This window comes from Hirundo rustica, chromosome 10 (genome assembly GCF_015227805.2).
Source record: "Hirundo rustica isolate bHirRus1 chromosome 10, bHirRus1.pri.v3, whole genome shotgun sequence".
Taxonomy (NCBI): Eukaryota; Metazoa; Chordata; class Aves; order Passeriformes; family Hirundinidae; genus Hirundo; species Hirundo rustica.
In genome coordinates this window covers 6,235,114-6,256,240 of record NC_053459.1, presented here as the reverse complement: position 1 = coordinate 6,256,240, position 21,127 = coordinate 6,235,114, and the positions used below count along the sequence as shown (strand labels likewise).

At 46.1% G+C, this 21,127-nt stretch overlaps 1 protein-coding gene across 5 annotated transcripts in view; it reads right to left on the bottom strand.

Annotated features, from left to right (window-relative positions):
- PPP2R3A (protein phosphatase 2 regulatory subunit B''alpha) overlaps positions 1-21,127 on the bottom strand; it is a 56,027-nt gene that overhangs the window by 5,964 nt on the left and 28,936 nt on the right. For 4 of the 5 annotated variants that reach the window (XM_040074796.2, XM_040074794.2, XM_040074795.2 and 1 more), the window contains 11 exons: positions 19,996-20,256; positions 17,786-17,889; positions 15,267-15,369; positions 13,469-13,543; positions 8,461-8,547; positions 6,136-6,292; positions 4,601-4,649; positions 4,026-4,115; positions 2,942-3,117; positions 2,343-2,461; positions 1,503-1,606 (listed from right to left, as the gene is read on the bottom strand). In XM_040074796.2, coding sequence (XP_039930730.1) covers positions 1,503-1,606; positions 2,343-2,461; positions 2,942-3,117; positions 4,026-4,115; positions 4,601-4,649; positions 6,136-6,292; positions 8,461-8,547; positions 13,469-13,543; positions 15,267-15,369; positions 17,786-17,889; positions 19,996-20,256 — 1,325 coding nt within the window. Of the gene's footprint in view, positions 1-1,502; positions 1,607-2,342; positions 2,462-2,941; positions 3,118-4,025; positions 4,116-4,600; positions 4,650-6,135; positions 6,293-8,460; positions 8,548-10,927; positions 11,145-11,292; positions 11,389-11,471; positions 11,587-13,468; positions 13,544-15,266; positions 15,370-17,785; positions 17,890-19,995; positions 20,257-21,127 lie in introns of those variants that run through there. The other variant, XM_058421857.1, reaches the window with a different exon arrangement.

The following is a 21,127-nucleotide window of genomic DNA, read 5'->3' as shown; positions in this document are numbered from 1 at the left end:
TTTCAAATGTGCTCATGACAAAAAAGACCAGATTTCATGTTCTGCCAGCTAACTTAGCCAAAAATCCTCCAGTATCTCCCAGAGCTCACCAGGAATTGTCTTGGTTCTGTCCCCACTCCCTGTTTCTGTCATCCTCAAAACACAGCAGAAATAATGTATGTGCAAAAACTCAATGGCTTTTTCTGGCAAATTTGTCTGGGCATCCAGCTCTTTGTTTTTCTTTTTCATTTCTTTTTTCCTTCGTGGTCTGTTGCTATGCTCCACAAATGAGATCTAATCCTGCTGCCATGACTACAGAGCTTTTCAGGGGCTCTTAAAGCTAGCAGCCAGGTTGCTGACATGCTCTTTGCAGGAAGACACAGAGCTGCTTCAGACCAGCTTCAAAAATCTGACATCACCTGTCACTCACTCTTCCCCCGGTTTTGGTGACTTTGGGAATTCATGGTCCTGCAGGAAGCTTTAATGGCAGCCTCCTGATTCTTTTCTGTGCTGAAAACACAGGTGTTGCAAAACAGCTGCAGGGAATGCAGCAATTTCATCTTCCATCCTGCCCTACCTCACCTTCCATTGTGAAGGCCACAGAAAGGCCAGGCAGCTCAGAGGGGCTGAGGGAACAGCCTGTTGCTGTTTGGGTGCACAGGCAGAGAGGGGAACAGCTCTCAATAGCTTTGCAAATCTCTGTGCCTAATTAGTAGGTGCTACTGTTATCCCGAGCAATTTCCAGTGTAGGAAAGTTTTGAAGATGATGCAATCTTCTCAATACTCTACTGGCTCTATAAATACTGCTTAAGACTGGATGCAACCCTGAATCATGCAGGATTAACACAGGGTAAGCATACTTTGGGTGGTTGAGAGAAATATTCTCAAGAAGAGGCCAACACAGACACAAATCTAAAGGAAGATTAGACTGAGTCTCCATTTTTCTGCAGGAAGCCCTTGCCCACAGAGAAATTCTGGAACAAATGCTCTGCCTATTCACCGGCTAAAGATAGCTGGTGTGTCTGTCCAGAATCTTACAGAAGGCTGAAAACTGAGTGCAAGTATTGAAGAAACAAAATGTAAAAAAAAAAAAAGTCTCAACAAACTTAGTAAATGAATGAAAATATTGAAGTATAACTTATGAAGAGCACAGACTAATAGACATAAAGTTGGACTAAAGAAAGTTTCTGCTAGGTATAATAAATGTAACAGAGCTACAGCTTCTAATCTATGACAGTGTGACATGGTCAATACAGGGCCAAGACCAGCAAAAGGCATTTGATCTCTGTTTTCGTACAGAGACCAAAAGAAAAGGCTTTGCCTTTTTTCCCCTGTGTGCAGCTGATCCAAGTGGCTGCCCCCAGCCCGGCTCCCCTCCGCTGCAGGGAGCAGCTGTGCCAGGCCTCCTGTGCTCCAGAGTCCAGTCCAAATGTTCATCCCACGACTCCCCTGCCTCTGCTGGCAGCACGTGCCCCCAGCAGAGCCCAGCTGTGTGCCCAGGGCAGTGCCAGGCCCGTGCTCACCCCTCCTGGAGCTCGTTCCCGGACTCCTCGGCCACCAGGATCTCGTACTGCTCGGCCGCGTACCTGTCCCAGTCTGAGGGCTCGGGGCTGTCGCTGTCCATGTCCTAAAGAGATCACACAGTCAGCCTCTAGGGCTGCAATGGATGGAAACAGCCAGGCAAAACTGCCTTAGCTGAGAAAGCCACAACCCTCTTAGAGTGTTTGAACATCTGCACATAAAGGACTATGAAAAAATACCTCTCAGGGTCTGTAAAGCTCAGCGTGTGACCTGAGATGCCAAACACCTGCATCTGCTCCACTTCAGAAATGCAACAGCCACACACCTGCTGTGCTCTAGCTCAGTCTGTGCACTCCATACAGGATGGAAGAACTCGGTGGTTTCAATCTGCCCATCAAAGGTTAATTGTGACTGATCCTTTGAGGGACTCTCTGCTAAGTTGGAGAAGATTACAGGATAACACCTCTATAAATACCTGGCCCTCTGCCATTTACTACAGGATGGGGATAATAAGTTATCCCCCTGGTCCCACTTGACTGCTTTTATGATGATCCAGTTTAAACAAACAAACAAAAAGGGTGGTTCTGTCTGGGGATGTATTTAAGTCTTGAATCACAGAACCACAAAGTTTTTATTGGAGATTATGTGGGAACAGCTGTGAGGGAACCAGAGCTGGTTTTGGCATCCCCTCCACTTTTGTGTACTTTGAGCAGATAAGAGGCTTCTGGGAGACAATCAATAAGCTGTACTTGTGAAAAAAGGGTTCTTTTATTCAGTTGGATTTTCCCTGCATCCAGGAGCACTCCAAGCACTCCTTATTTAGAAATAAAGGTGATTGATACCTTTTGCACTGCAAAGGGATCCCTCTGTTCGTTCTCCAGATATTTGTCTAAGTTGAAGAAGGTGTTGAAGAACACATGAGCCATTCTGCACCTCTTCAGGTCTCTCAGGGTTACTCTTCCTACAGAAAAACCGCACACGGCTGTGTTACTGAGTTCTTACAAAAGTTTTAATTGTAACACCAGTAGGCTTCAACCGCACAAAATCCCTTCCCAAGGAATTCCCATAGGTCACGGATTTTAACATTATTCAATAAATGGGTGTGTTTATTAAGCTTAAATCTCACATACATAGGGAGGCCTTTGACATTCATGTGAAATATGAAGGCCTGTGAATGGGGATGGCTCCATTTTACAGTGTGGACTGTCAGCACATCCCACAGCTGGAGCACACAAGAATTGCTGCCTCAGTCCCAGGCAGTTAGCTCACGAGCTCTCTTGTTTCAGTATCTCAGACCTCCTGATGCACAACATCGTGGCCCAACGTGCAGTAATTTCCACCCTGGGACTCTCACACGGGGCTCTGCCTATAGATGGGTTTCACAGCGGCTTTGCCTTCTCAAACCCCCACAGAGTGAAAGCTCGGCCTAAGCAGGACTTACCTTCCCTCTCTGGCTTAACGAGGTCCAGCATCTGGCACAGCAGGTCCTGGAAGGGCAGTGGCTCTATGCCCATCACCTCCATGCGCTCACACTGCTCCTCATAGAAGAATTCCAGCTCGTACATGGACAGCACCCCGTCCCCATCCAGGTCCATGCAGCGGAACCAGTACTCGATGCTGGCAACAGAGCAGGGGCACTGCAGCGCTGGGACACGCACGCTGCAGAGAGTGCAGCGGTGCACGCTCCCCCTACCCACCCCCACAGCCTGGCATTAACCCAGGGCACGGGCCAACGCCCCCAGCAGCTCCTGTTAGTCTGCCAGGTGGCTGTGAGCGGCACAGCCACACTCATCACTGTCTCCCCTGTACCCAGGGCTGCAGCCCAAGGGGGGCTCACGCAGGGCAGGGAGTCCCTCTGTGACCCAGCAGCAAGAGTTGGCCAAATAGAGCCAGCTCTGAGCCCAGGACCCTGAAGGGACCCTGGTGAGGGACAAGGCACCTGTGTCATGCACTCATTTGCTCCTTCATACACAAGGCTGAGCTCCCAGGCAGCTGCAATCTGCATCCCTCCTCCCCTTGGAAGGTCTGGCAGTTCTGGATTCTTTTTCTCTCGTTATGTGTAAGATTCCTTGTGCTTACACTTGAGTGCACATCTGGATCTCCCCTGCACAGCAGTCTCCCCTGGCTGTACAAACCAGGCCTGTACAAACAGGCAGGTTTTACAAAGTGCCACAGCGAGCTTTCCCCACAAACACTCCTAACACACCCAATCCAGTGAAGGGATGTGCCCAACTGCTTCCAGCATCTCAGGAGCGTGTGCTCAGAGCCAGTGTCTCATGCCATGAGGTGATCAAAGGCACTGGTGACTACCAAGATATAAAAAATTACACGAAAAGTCTGCTTCTATGCAATTTTTCCTCAAGAAAGGCAAATGATTTGACAACTATCACCAGCAAGATGTTTTCTTCCTAACAACCTCCAGACCCCAAGCTGCTCTCTCTTGTAGAAAGCGGTAGGTCACAGAAGTTTCCATATCTTATTTGCTCATCTCAATGATTTTACTAAGACACACAAATCAGTCTCACCTTGTAGGACTTCTTTTGTCTTCCTCTGAAATCAGGAACCACACAAAATCCGCATAACTCATGCGCCCTTCCTTTTGAACTTCAGTGCCTCTAGAAGACAGAGCAGGGAAAAAAAAAATAAATATATATATATATATTTATAAATCACCAGGCCCCTAAATACTCAGGATGCAATCAAAGATATTTTTGAAATCATTAGTGAGAGAAAATGGGGCATCGTCACCTATTCAGCCTGTACTCCCTGCACCCTGCAGCACCAGGCACAGCATTTGCTGCCTTTTATCAGTGCAGAGCTGAAGCTCATCTGCCACATCCCCTCCCACAGCACGTCCCTCTTCACAGACTTCACAGTAGGGCTCCCCAGCTATCCCTGTGCCATGCCTTCCAGCTATGCCCAGCTATCCCATCCTATGGATTTTTATTTTGTTTTCTTAAGACATCCAGAAGTCCCACTCCGTGTTGAGGCAGCTCCAGCTGGAGCACCCTGTTGGAAACCATTCTGATCCGGGGCATTTCTGAGAGTAACTTGTATTTAAATTCCCTTCCCTTCTCCCAAGAAGTGTGCTGTTCCTCACCTCACCACAGCACCGCTGAATATCCGCTCAATGATCCTGTTTGACAAAGCTGGAAACAAGGAAAACACAGAGAAAATGAAGTTCCAGCTCACAGGAATAACTACAATCAGTAGTTCACTCTGAATCCACACAAAGCCCTTTCGCATTGTTAAAAGGAGGCTCTAACCTCACTGCCTGTCTAACCACCCCTGTTTAGCAGCATTTCTAAAACCCCAAGATGATTCTCCCAGTGTGTCAGCCTTTGTATCCCTCCAAACTGTCCCACAAAAATGGCAACCATTATCTGGATCCTTGGAAATGGATCTCCATGTTACTCCTACTTTGCTGCAGTAGGATAGAAGGAGACTATCCCAGTGTGTACTGCAAAAGAAGTTCAGTTATCAAGCAAAAATGACGCATCAAATCCTACAAAACAGTTGTGAGGAAAGGACAGGCTGCAGGGAAGACAACGAAACACCAGCATAAGGGTGAGGCTCTGCCAGCCAGGAGATACGTGGCATGGATTGTTATGGCAGAGCACCAGCCAAGCAGCAGGTGCCAGTTCTGGGCAGGATTGGCACAGTGACCTCACCACCCCAGGTGGCTGAGCCCCACCTGGACCCCTCCTACATGTTCTCCATCATTCCTGTGGTCCTGGCACAGTTCTGGCACTGCAGCCAGGCAGACCCAGCCTGCCCCACCCCTCAGGTGCCCTGGCACAGCTGACAGGCTGCTGGGCATTGCAGCCATGGCTTCACCCCTTAATCCTTGGCTCCCCAGCACCTCAGGGCTCTCAAGCCTCCTGTGCAGCAAATACTGCATTCCACACTGCAGCTTCCCAGCAGGGACCAAGCTGCCATTTCAGCGACCCCAAGGGAGGCACTCCTCCATCCTCACCCACCCAGCCCTATGATCAACACTCCTGAGTCCTGTGACCGCCACACTCACCCAGAACCCCCATGGACCCCTGCACTTGGAACACATGAGTGTTTTAGCCCCTTGTGAATTTGTGTTCCATTAATTTATCCATGGCCCTTGAACCTTCAAAAACAAATAGCATCTGCTCAACTTCTGGAAAGGAAGTTTCATGCTGAACTGAAGAGATACTCTCCAGAGTCCATCTGCAAGCTGAAATCCCCCAAGCTTCACTGGACTCTGGATTCCTCTCGTGCATAATTAGACTGCACTTCAACAATCTCTGAAGTTCACACGGGCTCATCCTTCTTGTCCCTACTTCCAAGTTCCTGCAAAGCCCTCAGCAAATAAAGAACAAGTTTCAGGACATTATTTTAGCCTGTCCTCCTGGCAATGATCCACAAATGAACAGAAGCTCCATCTGTAGCTACTCATGCAGAAAATAGTGTGTCCTACAGTTCTCTGTGTCTAAGCTTGTACAACTCCTTCTCTAAATCAACATTTATTTAAGAGACGGGTGCCTACATTAAAACTTTTTCTGAGGCATCAAATTAACCACATTAAAGGCAGGCTTTATTCTTCAGTAGGAACATTCTGTTTTCAGCAGTGCCCTCACCCCACCACATTTGCAAGCAGCATACCTTGATCCCTGTACCTAGCCAGGTCCTTCTGGCTGATGTAAAGGTCATGGTCAGTATCCAGCTCCCAGAATTTGCAGTATATAACATAAAAGTGCTCGTAGGAGAAGTAATCTGTGATCTGATTTATGTCATCCTCCTCTTCCAAGAGAGCAAGAGTCTGAAAGGGTACAAATACAGTGGGAAGTTAAAGCTGGATGAAGAGGCAGCTGAGCAGCTGAAGTGCTCCGGTTTCTCAGGAAGCTGGGTGAACAGAGCCCTGAGAACTAACCCAAAGTGCAGCCCTTCTCCAAGAGATGGGGTTGCTGTATTCCTTAGCAGGTACTTACAGAGCACCTGGCTTGGCCACCCTGCTTAGCACAACATCTCTGCCACTCCTGTCAACAACTTTTGTTCATTTTCAGCTCTAGTGAAGAGTGAGGCAAAGAAACAGGAACACAAACTGCTGTGTCAGCTGTGATCCATGGTCTGGGGAACAATCCTGACCTACACCAGAGACTCTGAGAGCCACTTCAGCAGCAAGTCCAGTCTTTCAGAGGAACTGAGATATGTCTTTATCCATCACACATCCCTATCTGCCTCCCGAAGGGCAAAATCCGGTCTTGTTCCAGACTCCACACCGGGACTGGGACAGGAGGGATGGACCCCAAACTAATCACAGTGGCTTCCCTGTGCTGTTGCAGGAATCATTCTGGTTAAACTGGGAGGCTCAGACAGATTCCCAACCATAACATCTGTTGGCATGTCTTACTAGGAAACATTTACTGCTAACATCCATGTTTCATTCCCACTTTACACCTCCCTGTCCTTCCCAGCAACAAGAGGGCATTGCACCTTTCCCAGTGCCACCTCCCTACTTTTCTTCTTGGTGCTGAGGCCATGGGACACCAGAAGCCTTCTTGTCGAATAAATCATGGCTCCAGTGAGCTGCAGGCCTGGCTTCCCCTGCCCTGGCCTCCCCTGCCCTCACAGCCTCAGCTATCCCAGGGAATGATGTCCCCAGGCAGGCAGGCTCAGTGGCCCTGCTGCCCAGAACCAGAAAAACAGATGCTGTGTTATGTGTTGGCACTGGTATTTCAGCATCAGCTTCCATCCACCTCCACTTCCAAGGAATCCAAACAAAACTGTCCCATCCTAGGCAGGTTCAGTGAAGTTTCTGGCAGGGATAACAGGATGGCACTGCCAGACCTGCACTATTCTGACTTGCTGACACCCAAGTCCCAACACCTTTGATCCACCACTCACTGGCCTCTCCAGACTGTGTCTGTCTCTCTGTTTACAGATGACAATCACTCGAGAAGTTTTTGCCATAATTACATTTTTCTTTTGTAGCTCACACCCAAAGATGCCATTTACACATGCAGCAAGGAGCTGAACTTCTCTGCTGCAGGAGATGAAAGGCAAAGTAGACATGGAAGAAGCAAAATGGAGAGAAAGTTTTGAGCGAGAAAATGAGTGGATAAAGATGCAGGATAATCTGGGAAGATTTATTTGTAACAGAGTTTGGGAAGGAACAGGGATCCCAGGGCTTGGACTGGCACGAGCCAATTCAAAAGAACACTCATTTTTCCATTAGCTGATGGGGTCAAGTAAGGGAAATGATGTCTGAAAAGAGAAAGAATGTGAATTCATACTCAAGGGGTTTGAGGAAGACAGCACTCTACACCTGGAAGGGCAAACACAACACAGGAGGGAAATCCCACTGTTTTAGCCAGTCCTTCACCTTTCAGCCTCAAGCCTTTCTGGCTCTTTAGGTTGGGCTGGACATGAGCAGCCTGAGACCGTTTTAAGCTGGTGCTCTTTTGAGCAAAATGCACAGAGGACAGAGATTCAAATCCTGACATAAGGACACACTGCAGGCACTGGAACAAGAACTAAGCTCCCTTCATTATCCTGTGGAGATCAGCTCCCGAGGTGCCTCATCCTGCAATTGCAGAGATGTTCCTGACCAGCTGTCAGTGGGCTGAGGGCTGCCTAGGAGGCAGGAAATTGGCTCTCCTCCCCCTGGCACTCCTGCAGCTCTTCTTGGCTGCTTGTGAGCCACTTCACATGGGTGCAGTGCCATGTCCTGCTTCCTTTCCTGCTGTCTGGACCAGGAGCCAGGCTGTTGCTCCATGTGGCCTCAGGGCTGGAGCATGGTCACACCCGACCTTCTCTCAGTGCCCTGGGGCCACTCCTGTCCCTGCTCTTCTCAGCTCAGACACAGCTCCTCCAGGAGCCCCAGCACTCCTGGCACTGAGCACCTGGCTCATCCCACTGCAGCCCCCTCACATGCAGCCACAGGAACAGCGCTGCCCTCTGCATCCTGCTCCACAGAACCCCACGTACTTGCAGGAAGTTGCTTTTCCTCAGCTCCGTTAGAGTGATCTTCCCCGACCAGGATCGATTGACAGCGTAGAATATCCTCTGTGTAACCTGCAACATATGAACAGCGCTCCTGAAATCAGTTCCTGAAACAGCAGCTTGGGAACTGCAATGCAGTACCTTGGTTTATTCACTCATCCTAAGGAGATCTCTTTGTGCAAATTGTTTTTTGATCTTTGCTGTAGACACCACTATCCTTAACTGACTACACAGTCTGAAAGCAACATTTGCTTCTCAACCAGTATTATCCCTTTCCAGTCTGAAAACATTTTCACTGCTCCAAATTCAGCTCTTTGGGCATGCAGATGTATACTTTGAGTTTTTCACATTTAAGGGGATGCAGTTTGCATGGATCACCAATGAAAAAGGGTTCTGGGGGAAAAAAAAAAAAAAAAAAAAAAAAAAGAAGAAGAAGAAAAAAAAAAGGACATCTGACTCTTCTGGTTCCTGCAGAGGAAGCAAGACATGTAAATGAAAGGCACAGGCCCATTGTAACTATAACAATGCCTCCTGTTCCCAGTGCCTCTGCTGAAAGTAAGCAGGAGAGGTTCTATCTGCAATTATTCTGGGCAGGTGTTAACCTCATTTGCCTCCTTCCCAGATCTGCCTCTGGTGAAAGTGAGGAAAAATCATGGAGAAGAGGCACAGAACCCTCAGAACCAAAAGCAAACAGCTCCAAGTGTGAGACTGAGCTCACTCCCAAGCTCCTCAAAAAGCAAACAGCCCTTCCCAATCTGCTCCTTGTCAGCTGTCAAGTATCATCAGAGTGGGAAAAACACGTGTGACCAAGCACATGCAAAAATAAACCTAGCAGGGCAAACAGCAACAAATAAATATCACCAGCATGAGAAAGGAGGAATAGAATTAATTGAACTCTCAGCACTGGAATCGTGTTGATCAAACCTACTACAAACCTTTGATGTCTCTGACATGTTGGCACATTCCCCCAGAATTTTGGTAACCTTTAGTGCACAGCACAAAAAACCTTTATTCCAGCACAAAAAATTAACTTTACACAACAATGTGGACATTACAGGGACTAATCCAGCTGGCAGATTAAATGGGATGGATTTCTCTTTTACTAGTTTGAAGTAGGTAACCACTACTAAAGGGCTTTCTTTGGACTCAGTCAAACAAGTGCTGGTTCTTAGTCCAGAGCAGATTCAGAACCAAGTATGAGATTGTTCCCACCAGTCTGCTTTGGGATACACAGTGAGACAGTAATTGATGATGGCACACACAACTCTGAGAGCAACAAGAATTCAAATGGATTCAAATGTACCTTGAAGAGAGAATTGACAGATTCAGCTTAGCTGACCATGACACCTTTGAGTAACACTGCATGCCCTTCATCACTCCAGCCCTAAAAGGTGGACATCCTTTTAAAGTTGGGTGTCATTTTAATTGAAAACAGACCAAAAAAACAGATCTATCCTAACTGTAGCAATCACTGAACATTGTTCTGTGGCCTGTGTGGCACAAGAGGTCAGAATAGGTAATCATAATGATCCTTTCTGGTCTTAAGCACAATGTTTGTTTCTTCTTTCATGCCTCTGACAGCCACTGCCATTCTGGTCTCTATTTTTGGACTTTGTTTGGCTTTTGCTTCCAGCTTGCACAAGAGCTCAGAGACTGGAATGGTCTCACCTCACACATCACCCATTATCACACCTGACAACTTTGTAGCAGCTCTTAAAAACACAGGGTGTTCATACCATTCCAAGGACTCAAAAATAGCAATCCCAGGAATCAGAAATGGGACCCCATGCCAGTAATTCCTTTTTAGCTCTGCCTGCAGGGTAGTAAAAGACAATAAACTATTCCCATTTGTGACACATAAAAAACTGTTTGTCTACCAGACCACACTGATAAAGATGTTCCATCTGCTCCCTCCTCACCTATCTGTAAAAATAAGCCATTCAGAGGTAAAATGGGATCTCTGCATGTCTCTTACCATGTTCAGTCACTCAGTGAAGGCTTTATTATTCAAATAATGGCCCAGTTTCCATGGACATTACATAGTATATATCTCACTATAAAATCTCAGCATTCCTCTTTTTCTTTTCCAGGTTATAAACACCAAGCTGTCAAAAAAAGCATTTGGGAAATGTCCTAGAACATCACTACCCAGCCTGAGATGATGTGCAGCATGCAAGCCACACTTGTCACTCAGGCTGTAACTGCCTTCATTTTTCTGAGTTCAGTACAAACCACAGACCCACAGAACATCTTGAGCTGGAAGAGGGCACAAGGATCATGGAGTCAAATTCTTAATTAGCCTTCGGAAAGAGGAGCTTCTTTCTACTTGCCCATTATCCTCATGCCATTGACCTCCAGGCCCAAACCATTCATGGATGAGTTCCAGACCCTTCCCCAGTCTTCCCACAGAAGAACAAAAGCAATACCATTTCTGGACAAAACAGGAACCTTTATTAATCCCTGTAGCCATTGTCTCCTTACACATTCGTACTGGTGCTACTGTACAAGCTGAAGTACCCTTCCACAAGCTTTAATCTTTAAATTGTTTTTAGCTCACAGCTTTCCAAGAGCTGCATGCTCTTGAAGTAATCACACTAAAGCTTTACAACAAATGCCACAGGATATTCTGTCATGTTCTGCATCATCTTCACCAGCTTCAGGAGTTGTCTCTGTTGAAACAAACACAACTGGTTTAGTAATACAGTGGCCAATAAAACAGGTATGATGCAGATAAAATTTCAGCCAGCTGTGTCCAAAAGGCCCCTTTAAAAGGTTCTGAGGTGGCAATAAGAATTGAAATGTGCATTCACATCTTACCCATCCTAGACTGTGAGGTCACTCTCCAGGAGACTTCAGCCAAGTGATGCTGTACCCAGCAACGAACACAAAGCCATGTGTCCTTATGGCCCTTGTCTGTAACACAAACATGAACTGTAATTCTTGTGTGGCAGCAAGTGCAGCATTCTGTCTCTGTAAGGAGGTATAAGGCACTCTACCTTGAAGCAATGAAAATGTTCCAAGTGGCCTCAAAATCCAAGGACAAAGCCGTTTCCTTCCTTGCCTCCTGGTGGAAATACTGGATTTTGTAACATTAAAGAGGGATGTGGCAAACTGTCTGTGAAAGGAGAGGTGAGCAATAGGAACTCCTGCTGTCAGAGAGCAGAGCCACTGCTGCACAGGACTGAGTGCTGCCCCTCCAAGGTGGGCACAGCCTGCCCAGCAGCCTCCTGCCTCCCCACGTGCTGGCCCTGCTCCCCCAGGGGGATTCTGCTGTTGCACAGACCCCCAGAGCAGTGCTGTCCTGACAGCTGAAGGACAGCTCACCTTTGTCAGGTGTGCTGCTCCACAGCCCGCTCCTCAGCTCCAGTGTCAGCATTCCCTGCTGCCTTTGGAGCAGCCTTGGAATCCAGCTGTGTCCCAGCACTGCCAGTGAGGATGCCCAGAGGCTCTGACTGCAGCAGGAAAGCACAGAGGACATACAAGCAGGACCACGAAGCTCTGAGGAGCTTTGTGTACTTATGAAAGTCTGGTTCTGTGACTGCTTTGGTGACACAGCACCAAGCCCAGGCACCAGGGAGGCGGTGCAAAAGGAGAGAGGAAGGAAAAGGTGCTGCTCTTTAGTAGCAGCCTGCACTTCAGTTATCTGGAAGTGGAAGCTCAGCTTCACACAGCTGGTCTCAGCCACACCATGCAGTGCCCCTGGTGAGTCCAGAAAGGGCAGCAAGGGTGATCATGTGAGGGATTACTCTACAAAGACATTTGTTCTTTGCCTGAAAAATACAGAGGAAAGAGGAACCCATGAAGGCAGATGCAGAGAACTGCCTTTGTCAGCAGCCAGGGCAACCACACATGGCACTGGCCCATGGATACTGAAGTCAGAAACTGACCCTGGTGTCACCTTAAACCTTTCAGTCTCACCCTTCCACGCACTTGAAATGTCAAATACTGGGGTACACATGCCACAGGCACTTTCCACACTCACCCATTCACATGCTTCCATAACTCCCTGGCCATTCCTATACCTGTTCTGGGTTAATGTTTATGTTGTCTTGCTCCACAGGGACTAAACACATTGATTATACACTGCTGTTCACTGTCATGTTCAAGTGCATCTAAAACATTTAGAATGGATTCTCATGATACACTTTCATTAGTGTGACAGTTCAGGGTTTGCCCTGAAGAAGTGTCTTTGTGCCATCTGCTCCTTTCAGGAAAGGAACAAGCATGTGTGTGCCAGGAGCCTCCCAGCTGCCATGTGTGGTGCAGCCCCAGGCAGGCCCTGGCAAGCAAACTGGAGAAACTTAAACCCTGAGCCCTGTTGGGATACAGCTCCCACCAGGCCTGTCATTATTTGAATTTGTTACTGCTGCAGAGATAAAACTTCCCAACATTTATACCTTTTATCCAGATTCACACCCAATATGAGTCAAGTCCAAGGCTTAAAAAAAGTGCAAACACACTTAGGTAAAGAACCAGCCTGAGTGCTGACTGCAGAGCTGGAACAGAGCTACTGAATAAACCCAGTCACAAAGCTTGGGACAGCCTGGACAGGCATCCTGGCAAAAGGAAGGTTGGACAGCAGACCCCTGGGGGCAAAGGGCGCTTTGTACTGAGGAACAGGAACAGATTCTCCAAGCCTCAAGCGACAGAAACCTCCAAACAGGCAGCCTTCCATGTCTCAGCAGCCCAGCACAATTCAGGGTGACTTAACAGCTCTCAAAGACCAAAGAACTTCTTTTCCATTCATCAGACCAAAAAAAGATGTTTTTATAGATTTGCTTAAGACCAGAAACAACCATTATTAACCTTTGGAATAACCCCTTGCACACACAAGCCGATTATTTTTCTTTTGGAAGCAGTTGTTAAAATGCCTCATGGTCAGTAATATTAAAACCACCTGTATTTTTAAATAACTGAAGGATTTGCTGGTAGGAGCAGTGACAGATCCCAAAGGGAGGCAGTGGAATCACAGGGGATCAAACAGGCAGCCTACCGTTGTGATGTACCGGGAGTGGAACTCGGGAGCATCCTTCAGGAACGTGAGGCCAGGATGCGTTTCCACCACATCCTGCAAGGTAAGACAAAATTAAATGAAGCAGATTTTCTTCTCCTTTTAATGCTCAGAAGTTACTGGGTTTACAAAGCAATATTTTGCTTACTCTTGAAACTATTTGCAGCATTAACAATAAAACTGAAATCTTTTAATCTATCAAGCGAACCTGCTATTACAGTAATATAATGCATTTGCTGGGCAATACGCACCTGGTGGGCCAGTTTGATTTACTTAAGGACAGAAAAACAAAGGAAGAGAGTTAGTGAGTAGATGAAAATTCATTTCCATTGAACGAGACAAAAATTAATTAGTTGACCATGCAACTATCTCCTGTCCAAGATTTTTGTTTTCCTCCATTCACTGACGATATTAACATTTGTTAGAACTAGGTGGCAGAAATAAACATTCCTTGAGAAAGACTCCTATGTCCAATGAAAGCTCTGTGAGCCTCAGAATGCTTACTCTTCCAAAATTCACTTGGACTACCTGTGCAGATGCCTCTTTCTCCAGACAGCTTTTTGTAAGTCAAACACTGGCTCACAATGCCAAATCTGCATGGTTAAATCCATGGAGAAGCTGCTCAGATCCTGAATGAATCAGGTCAGGTCCTGTATGAATCAATGCCTGTGCAATATCTCTCCCTGTCTGACTCCTCTACCCTTTAAAGGTGTTCCAAGTTCTGCTGTGCCCGTTCCATGCCATGGTGCCCTCAGGGGTGTGATGTGCCCAAATTTTGGGCAGTGTAACAGGATGTCTCAGATGGTGGCATGAATCAGGGTAATTTTGCTGATCTCTGACTGACAGACAGGACTGTGCATGCCTTGGATTGCACCAGGAGCTACAGAGCAGAGCTGCAATCCATCACGAAAGGCAGTGTGCCCAGTGGAGAAGAGATGAAGAGCAACAGGAGAAAATTTACCCATCACAGCCCCAGCTCTGTTTGAGAGACAGAAGCAGCCAGTGCAGACACAAAATCTTTCCCCAAAGCAGCATCTCCACAGAGGTTTTACCCAGAGGGCAACACAGTGTGAGACATCTAGGGACGTGTGGAAAAGAAAAAGTACAACAGCTGATCAAAGGAGCAGATGGACATGATTTATAGACTCTTCAGAGAAGCCCTAAAGGTCTCCAGAGCCTGCCTAAATGGCCACAAACAATTAAACAACTATACTTTGTTAAAAATTAATGAAAGGAAAAGGCATGAAATGAGGATGTGCAGATTTAGTCTGAATATTAGGGAAAAAATAAGCAGTGAGATTTGTGCACGAGCAGGTTTAGAGGCATATACAGAGCAATTGGAACTGCAGCAATTTTGCCAAGATTTCCACGTGATACTGTATCTGGTAGTCTGGCTAGACAAATTCAATTATAAATGTCTTGCCAAGCAACTTTTACAACTTTTCCAATAAGCTTTTATGTTGCACTTGACTATTAACAGCAACGAGCATTTTTCCCAATATCCACCAGAGAAATGGGGCAAATTCCAGCCTGGTTACCTGGCACTGATAAATATGAATCCTGACAAGAGACCAATCCTCAGTGCCCTTAGCAGGATTTGCAGCTGGTTTGGCACTTAAACACTTCAAAAGCTTATTTGTATTTCACTCCAAAATGAAGCCCACCCAGGTGCCGTTCAAACCAAAGGTCTGCTCGTCCTTGGTAACCATTTAATGCCACGGAAATCAAGAAGGTGCCGAGCAGCTGTGTGCCCACCGTCCCTGCGGGGCCGGGGCAGTACCTGCAGCAGCGGGCTGAAGTCCTCCTGTTGCAGGCAGTCACAGCCAGGCTTTGCCAGAAGGGAAGCGAACCTGGAGGCATCGTCGTGGCAGCTCCGCAGGATTCTAGGGGAGAGGGGAGGAGTTACCGCCGGCCCTTTGCACCTCCCAGGAGCCCCGGCAATGTGAGGAAAGCCTCGCAGCACGATTCACCTGCGCTGGGAACCACGCGAATGCTGAGCTCACACTACCAGCACTTCCTGCAAGCTCTTTCAGCGGCTGCACCGCAGCACCCGGCGGGGATTTATTCCAGGTTAACGCTGCTGTGCTAAAGCAGGTTTCTGATGAAGCACCCTGACTCTTGCCAATGCTGCAGGCTGCAAGTGAACAGCACCAGCCCAAGGGGGTGTGCTGTCCAGCGTAACCCTTCACCCCCTGCAATATTTGGGGAGATTGCCAAACCACAGGGACTGAATGATCGCCCAGAAAAATCACTTCTCAGAAAGAAAAAGGGCATGGCCCATCTGGAGCTGAGCACCAAAGCCATAGAGAACAGCCTAATGAAGGCATTAGTAGGACTGGGTGTGTGGAGAAGTGTGTAAATTCAGTCCTCTTTGGTTGCCAGTGTGCATCTGACACACCGGTTCTTGTCTCTGTCTTCTCACAGAAAATACTGCACTGGCCGAGGGGATCACAGTTATGTGATTCACTCCAGAGAAACTCATGAAGAGATGAACTCCATGCATTTACCAACCGCTGGTAACAGAACACAACCTTTGGATACATCAAACACTACACTGTTCACATAGTATTAGGGAAACTCAGAAAATTACACTGTTTTCTTCATTAACTGTGAAATACAAATGCAGTGTACTTATTTACTGTGAGTGACTATTTACCACTTTCCTCTCCTGAAAGTGTATGAGCATAGTACTGAACTGGCTGCAGTTCTCCAGCAGAGATCACACTAACTTGTTTCCTGTTAATTCTGGCCTCATCACTCTGGGAAAGGAAGACTTTACAAAAAAAAAAAGGTTTCTTTTAAATAAGCAAAAAAAGATTTAGCAATCCTGTTGGCTGCACATTTCTATCATGGTAACTGTCAATAAACAAATATATTCTAAATCAGCTGCAGAAAGAGGTGCTAATGTTTCAGCTTAAAAAAATCAGGCACATAAAGATGAACCCCAAAGCCCCGTTTTAACCACAAACAAAAAGATCTGACATTCAGAAGGGTTTTATACTGAGCAAATCCTACAGACTTGACAGGCAGTGAACGTGGCATTTTGAGAAATCAGTCATCTACTAATTAAATTGAAAATAGGCTTCAGCAGCTCAAGATACCTGGTTTAAAGTTACACCTGTGTTCACATATCTGCAGTTGAACTTTACCAGAAATACTACATTTCTTCTGTTTTTCAGCTTTCCAGCAAAGATTTTCTAACTGTCAGAGGGGAAGAGGAAGGGATAAAAAATAATATCTTTCTAAAAGAGCAATTAAGTGAGAAAAGCATACAAAAGCTTGGCTTGGAAATGGGGTAGTTAAAAGGATACAGAAGAGGGACATGACCACAGTCTGCAAATATCTGAAGAACGTGAAAACCAGAGAGGTGAAAATGTGGTACCATACATTAGGGATTAATTAGAAATAATTGGAGGAACATAAGGAAGGAAAATATATTGTCTGTGTCAAGACAAACTTAGTGATCACAGTCACCCCTAACATTTTTGTTATTTTGCCAGGGTAACTAGAAGCTGTTTTGACAACATCATCACAGGAAATACTTTGGGAATTCAGGGTTAAGGGCTATGTCAAGAATCTGAAGAGCAGTCATTTAGTAAAAAATTAGAAGTCTCTCTGGAGAGGAGATGGAGACGCTGTTCAGGTGTTTCACAAAGTAGACTAAAGCCTGAATTGTCCTGGAGGGAAAAAGATGACGTGAGAGAACAAGTCTGCTCCATGTCAGAGCTGACTCCAAGCACAATGCATCCATCCAGAGCTCTCCATTTCCACAGCATGGACTGTCAAACCCCACAGGTGAGTACAACAGCTCTTTTGGGGAAGGTGGTAACTGTTAAAGCTCCCAGAGTACTTAGCTGTATGATGATGCGTATTTCCACATTCCTCTTTCTGTCCTGTAACACTATCACACACCTCCTCTCCCAATTCCCAAATGGCACGTGCTTAGTGCACCAGTGTAGAGCAATAAGGGTGGGCACAAATATTCCCCAAATCCACAGACAAATGCCAGGTATCTCAGAATAGCTGACATCTCTGGAGAGCTTGTGAATGTATTTTATATACCAACTAACTGAAAACTTCTTACTATCTATACAATTACTTCCAAGTTTGTGGATGTCACATGGAAACAAGTATTCAGAGAGTTTGGGAGGGAAAAAACTTAAGTTGATGGAGATTTTTAAGCCACTTAAAGAAGAGAAAAATGATTTGAAAAGTCTGGTAGAAAATAAAGAAAAAAATAATACTTGTATGGTAGGCTGATCTCTTCTTCCAGAAAGAGTTTTGCATTGCTATACTCACTTTCTCCACATGGACACAAAGGAGTGCACAGAGACTCGTCCTGTCCTCTCTCCCCCCGATGCACTGAACAGAGGTGCTTTCCAGTAGAGTGGGCAGCCACAGATCTGTAAGGAAAAACCAGGGCGAGGAGGAATACAAAAGCAGCCCCTAGAGGAACCTGCTTGTTTACACACCAGATTCACCAGTGAGACTTTACATAAGGGAAATAAAGCAGTAATGGCTTTCTGACTCACCTGGGCGCCATTCACTGCATGCCAAGGTGGAGAATTCACACATAACTTTCTACTTTGTCATGTGCCTTTTCAAGTGGCTGAGAAACACGTCCTCTCAGGCTACGAAAAGGATCTGGCCTACTCAAGCTCTTAAGCTTTGTCTGAACTGTTTAGGACAATTCCCCAGGAAGTGGAGAGACACCCACCAACCCTAATAGAGGAGGGATGACCCCTCACAGGCAGCAAGGGAACCTCAAGTCTAATTACAGACAATTAATGAGCAAATGCCTAAAGGTGAATTAAATCCCACCCTGCAATTTTCAGTGCAGAGCCTTGCACCCAGCACAGTCCATTATTTCTAACACTGCAAGTTCTCAGCAAGGGAACACAGAAATTAAAGCAGACATAGAAAGAGATTGATTCCAGCCAAAGGACTCCCTGACCAGCACTCTTGAACCAGCCTGTGCAGAAGCTGCTGGCTCTTAATGGCAGTCCATGAAAGCTCTGGCACTGTGGACTCTAAGGCCTTGGCAAAGCAGGCTGGAAATGGTGTCAGACATTCAGCTGCTCACACTATCAAGCATCTCCTCTTTACCACAAAGACCTTTCCAGCCACTGTCCTGACTCCAGACAAGTTATCAGAATAACCACAGAACACTGGCCTTGGAGGGAGCACAGGTTCAAGCCAGATTCTGACTCAAGCCACATCCAGGCAAGAAGCATGTTACAGCAAATGGAAGCAGGGATGTTTTGAAGAAGCAATTGAGGCATCATTTCTGCCTCAAAGCTTCTTTCACCTCTTCTCTTAAGCAGGACTATCCTGCAAGCCCATTCTCAGCTTTTTGTCCACACCTGCATGTTTCTTTGGGAATCTAAACCAAGAACTGCTTCTGGATTTATCCATTTCTATGTCAGGTAGCTGTGCTTCTTCAGGTGTTTGGCTCCTCTGAGGAAAGAATGATGTTTATTTTTTGTTGTTTTCTTTGTGCCGCTGGTTTTGAAGCACTTAGAGCTCCAAATGGCACCATTGTCAATAATTCCATGGAACAGAACCCAGCCTTACAAAAACTAAGTGGCAAGGAGCACATCAGTGTAGAGATCAGATGGAAAGTAGGAAGTCTCTTCTGCGCCACCCTCCTGCTTTTCACTGTTCAAACATTTTTTGGTCAAGCAAAGAAGATTTCCTATTTATATTTTCAGAGCAGGTTTACAAATAATGTGACTGGATTCTTTTAGAAACAAAGAAAACCAACCTCTCCTTTCAGGAAAACCATCTTGCAAAACAAGTGCTGCTCTTGGGGAGAGCATCATTGCTCAGTTTACAGCGCCAGAGACTCCTTCAGGGCAAGCTGATCATCCAGGATGTGTCTGATAAATGCTGGGTTTAGATCAGCAGCACTGCAAACTGCAGCTGAAGGAGAGGGAAATAGAAGGGACATCTGCAGGGTGCTCCCACACAAGCGCTGTGTGCTCAGGGGCTGACTGGACATTTCCCCTTCCATGTCCAGGGAGGTGAAGGCTGGAAGCTGCCTCCTCACACAACACTGCAATAGCACCTACAGCTCATGCCAGTTGAGCAGGACAGCTACAAAAAGCCAGAAAAAGGGCAGCTGATACTACCTGAACCCACAGAGGCAGACAAGTTTCTGTCTCTGAGTTTTTCAACCTTCTGGGCAGAAATATGAAGGAATAGAGAAATGGGAATGCAATTTGTATTTGCTAAGAAAGCTTCGAGGACTGCTTCAAAAATCAAAGCAAGAACAAACACATATATCTGATGTGACAATCAGCAAACTGAGCTCTTTTTTTGTTTATTATTATCTAAATCTAAATAAAAAAACTTAATATCAAAAGGATAATGGTTCTTTTTCCCCCTGACAACAGCTGTGAGATAGACTGAAACTAAAACAAAGTATCTCTCCCGAAATTAAAAACCTAAAGAACAGAACCACGGAACCATTAAGGTTGGAAAAGACCTCCAAGCCCATCAGTCGTTACCTTAGCAATTTTTCCCATTTCACAGATGTTTGCTTTCTCATCTTCAAACTCTGTAAAGGCCTCTTCAATCCTGGCAATGATTTCCTCATGGTTAGTGCAGACATTTGGGAGTCCTTTAGGGAAGTAGAAACGTGGAATGTTTATGGGCACGGGGGTACTGCTGGTGGCTTTATTCACAGGCAGAGGAGTGCAAGTGCTAACCACAGGCTGCAGGGGGGCTGGGGATGAAGTTCCTGCCTTCTTCTCTTGTTTACTTTGAGCCTGAAAATACAATGAATAACAAACACATTTTAACATCATGGTACACAGAGCAGGAAAGAATAGTTTGTGCTTCCAGTGATTAGGAGAAAATTAAAGCCCACCAATGTCACTGTAGGACACGAAAGAAAGACGAAAGATTCCAAGTATTGCAGAAGGCAAGGAGTATAGAAAAGGCTTTATTGTCCAATTCTTACCACCTTTTATAAGGTGCTCCGATACAGACTGAACATGATTGGTGAACAGGAACAAGACCTCTCTAATCCCTTAGGTGAAACTAGAGAAACAGCAAAACAACACCTGGAGAAAGATTGTTTTGGGAAAGGAGAGTTGTTTGCCAAGATTTTTTTGAGAAGAAGCTTTCTCGAGGACTTTTCCCTTGGGAGTTAGCACTGCTAGCAGGCTAAATTCCCTTCAGACTTAGAAATGTCAGCCCCACACACCAATAATTAAATTATGGCACGGGGATAAAAATGCACTTAAACAGGCAATTTAAAATCTCTGCATTATGAACCAGAGCGAGTTTAGGATATGTCACACCTTTGGTTTGATGCCATTTCTGAGCATTTTACATATGCGGCTGTGGATCATGATTTCCTGTTGAGTCACAGGAGAACATACTCTGTGACTCGGTGATGCCACAGACAAGGACAATGCTTTTTCTTCTCATGCTGGCCCTGGCCTTGTCATTCTGCCCCATGAACAACAAAGTATCTGCTCTTTAGTATTTCCCCTCTGAACAGAGCACCCACCCACACAAACGGCTCGCCTAAAGTATGAGCAAGCTTACGTTCAAACAAGGACATTTTCTATCCCTTGGGAACATAATTAGTTTTGCCAAAGTACTGCTTCAGAGATAAATTAAGAAAAGATT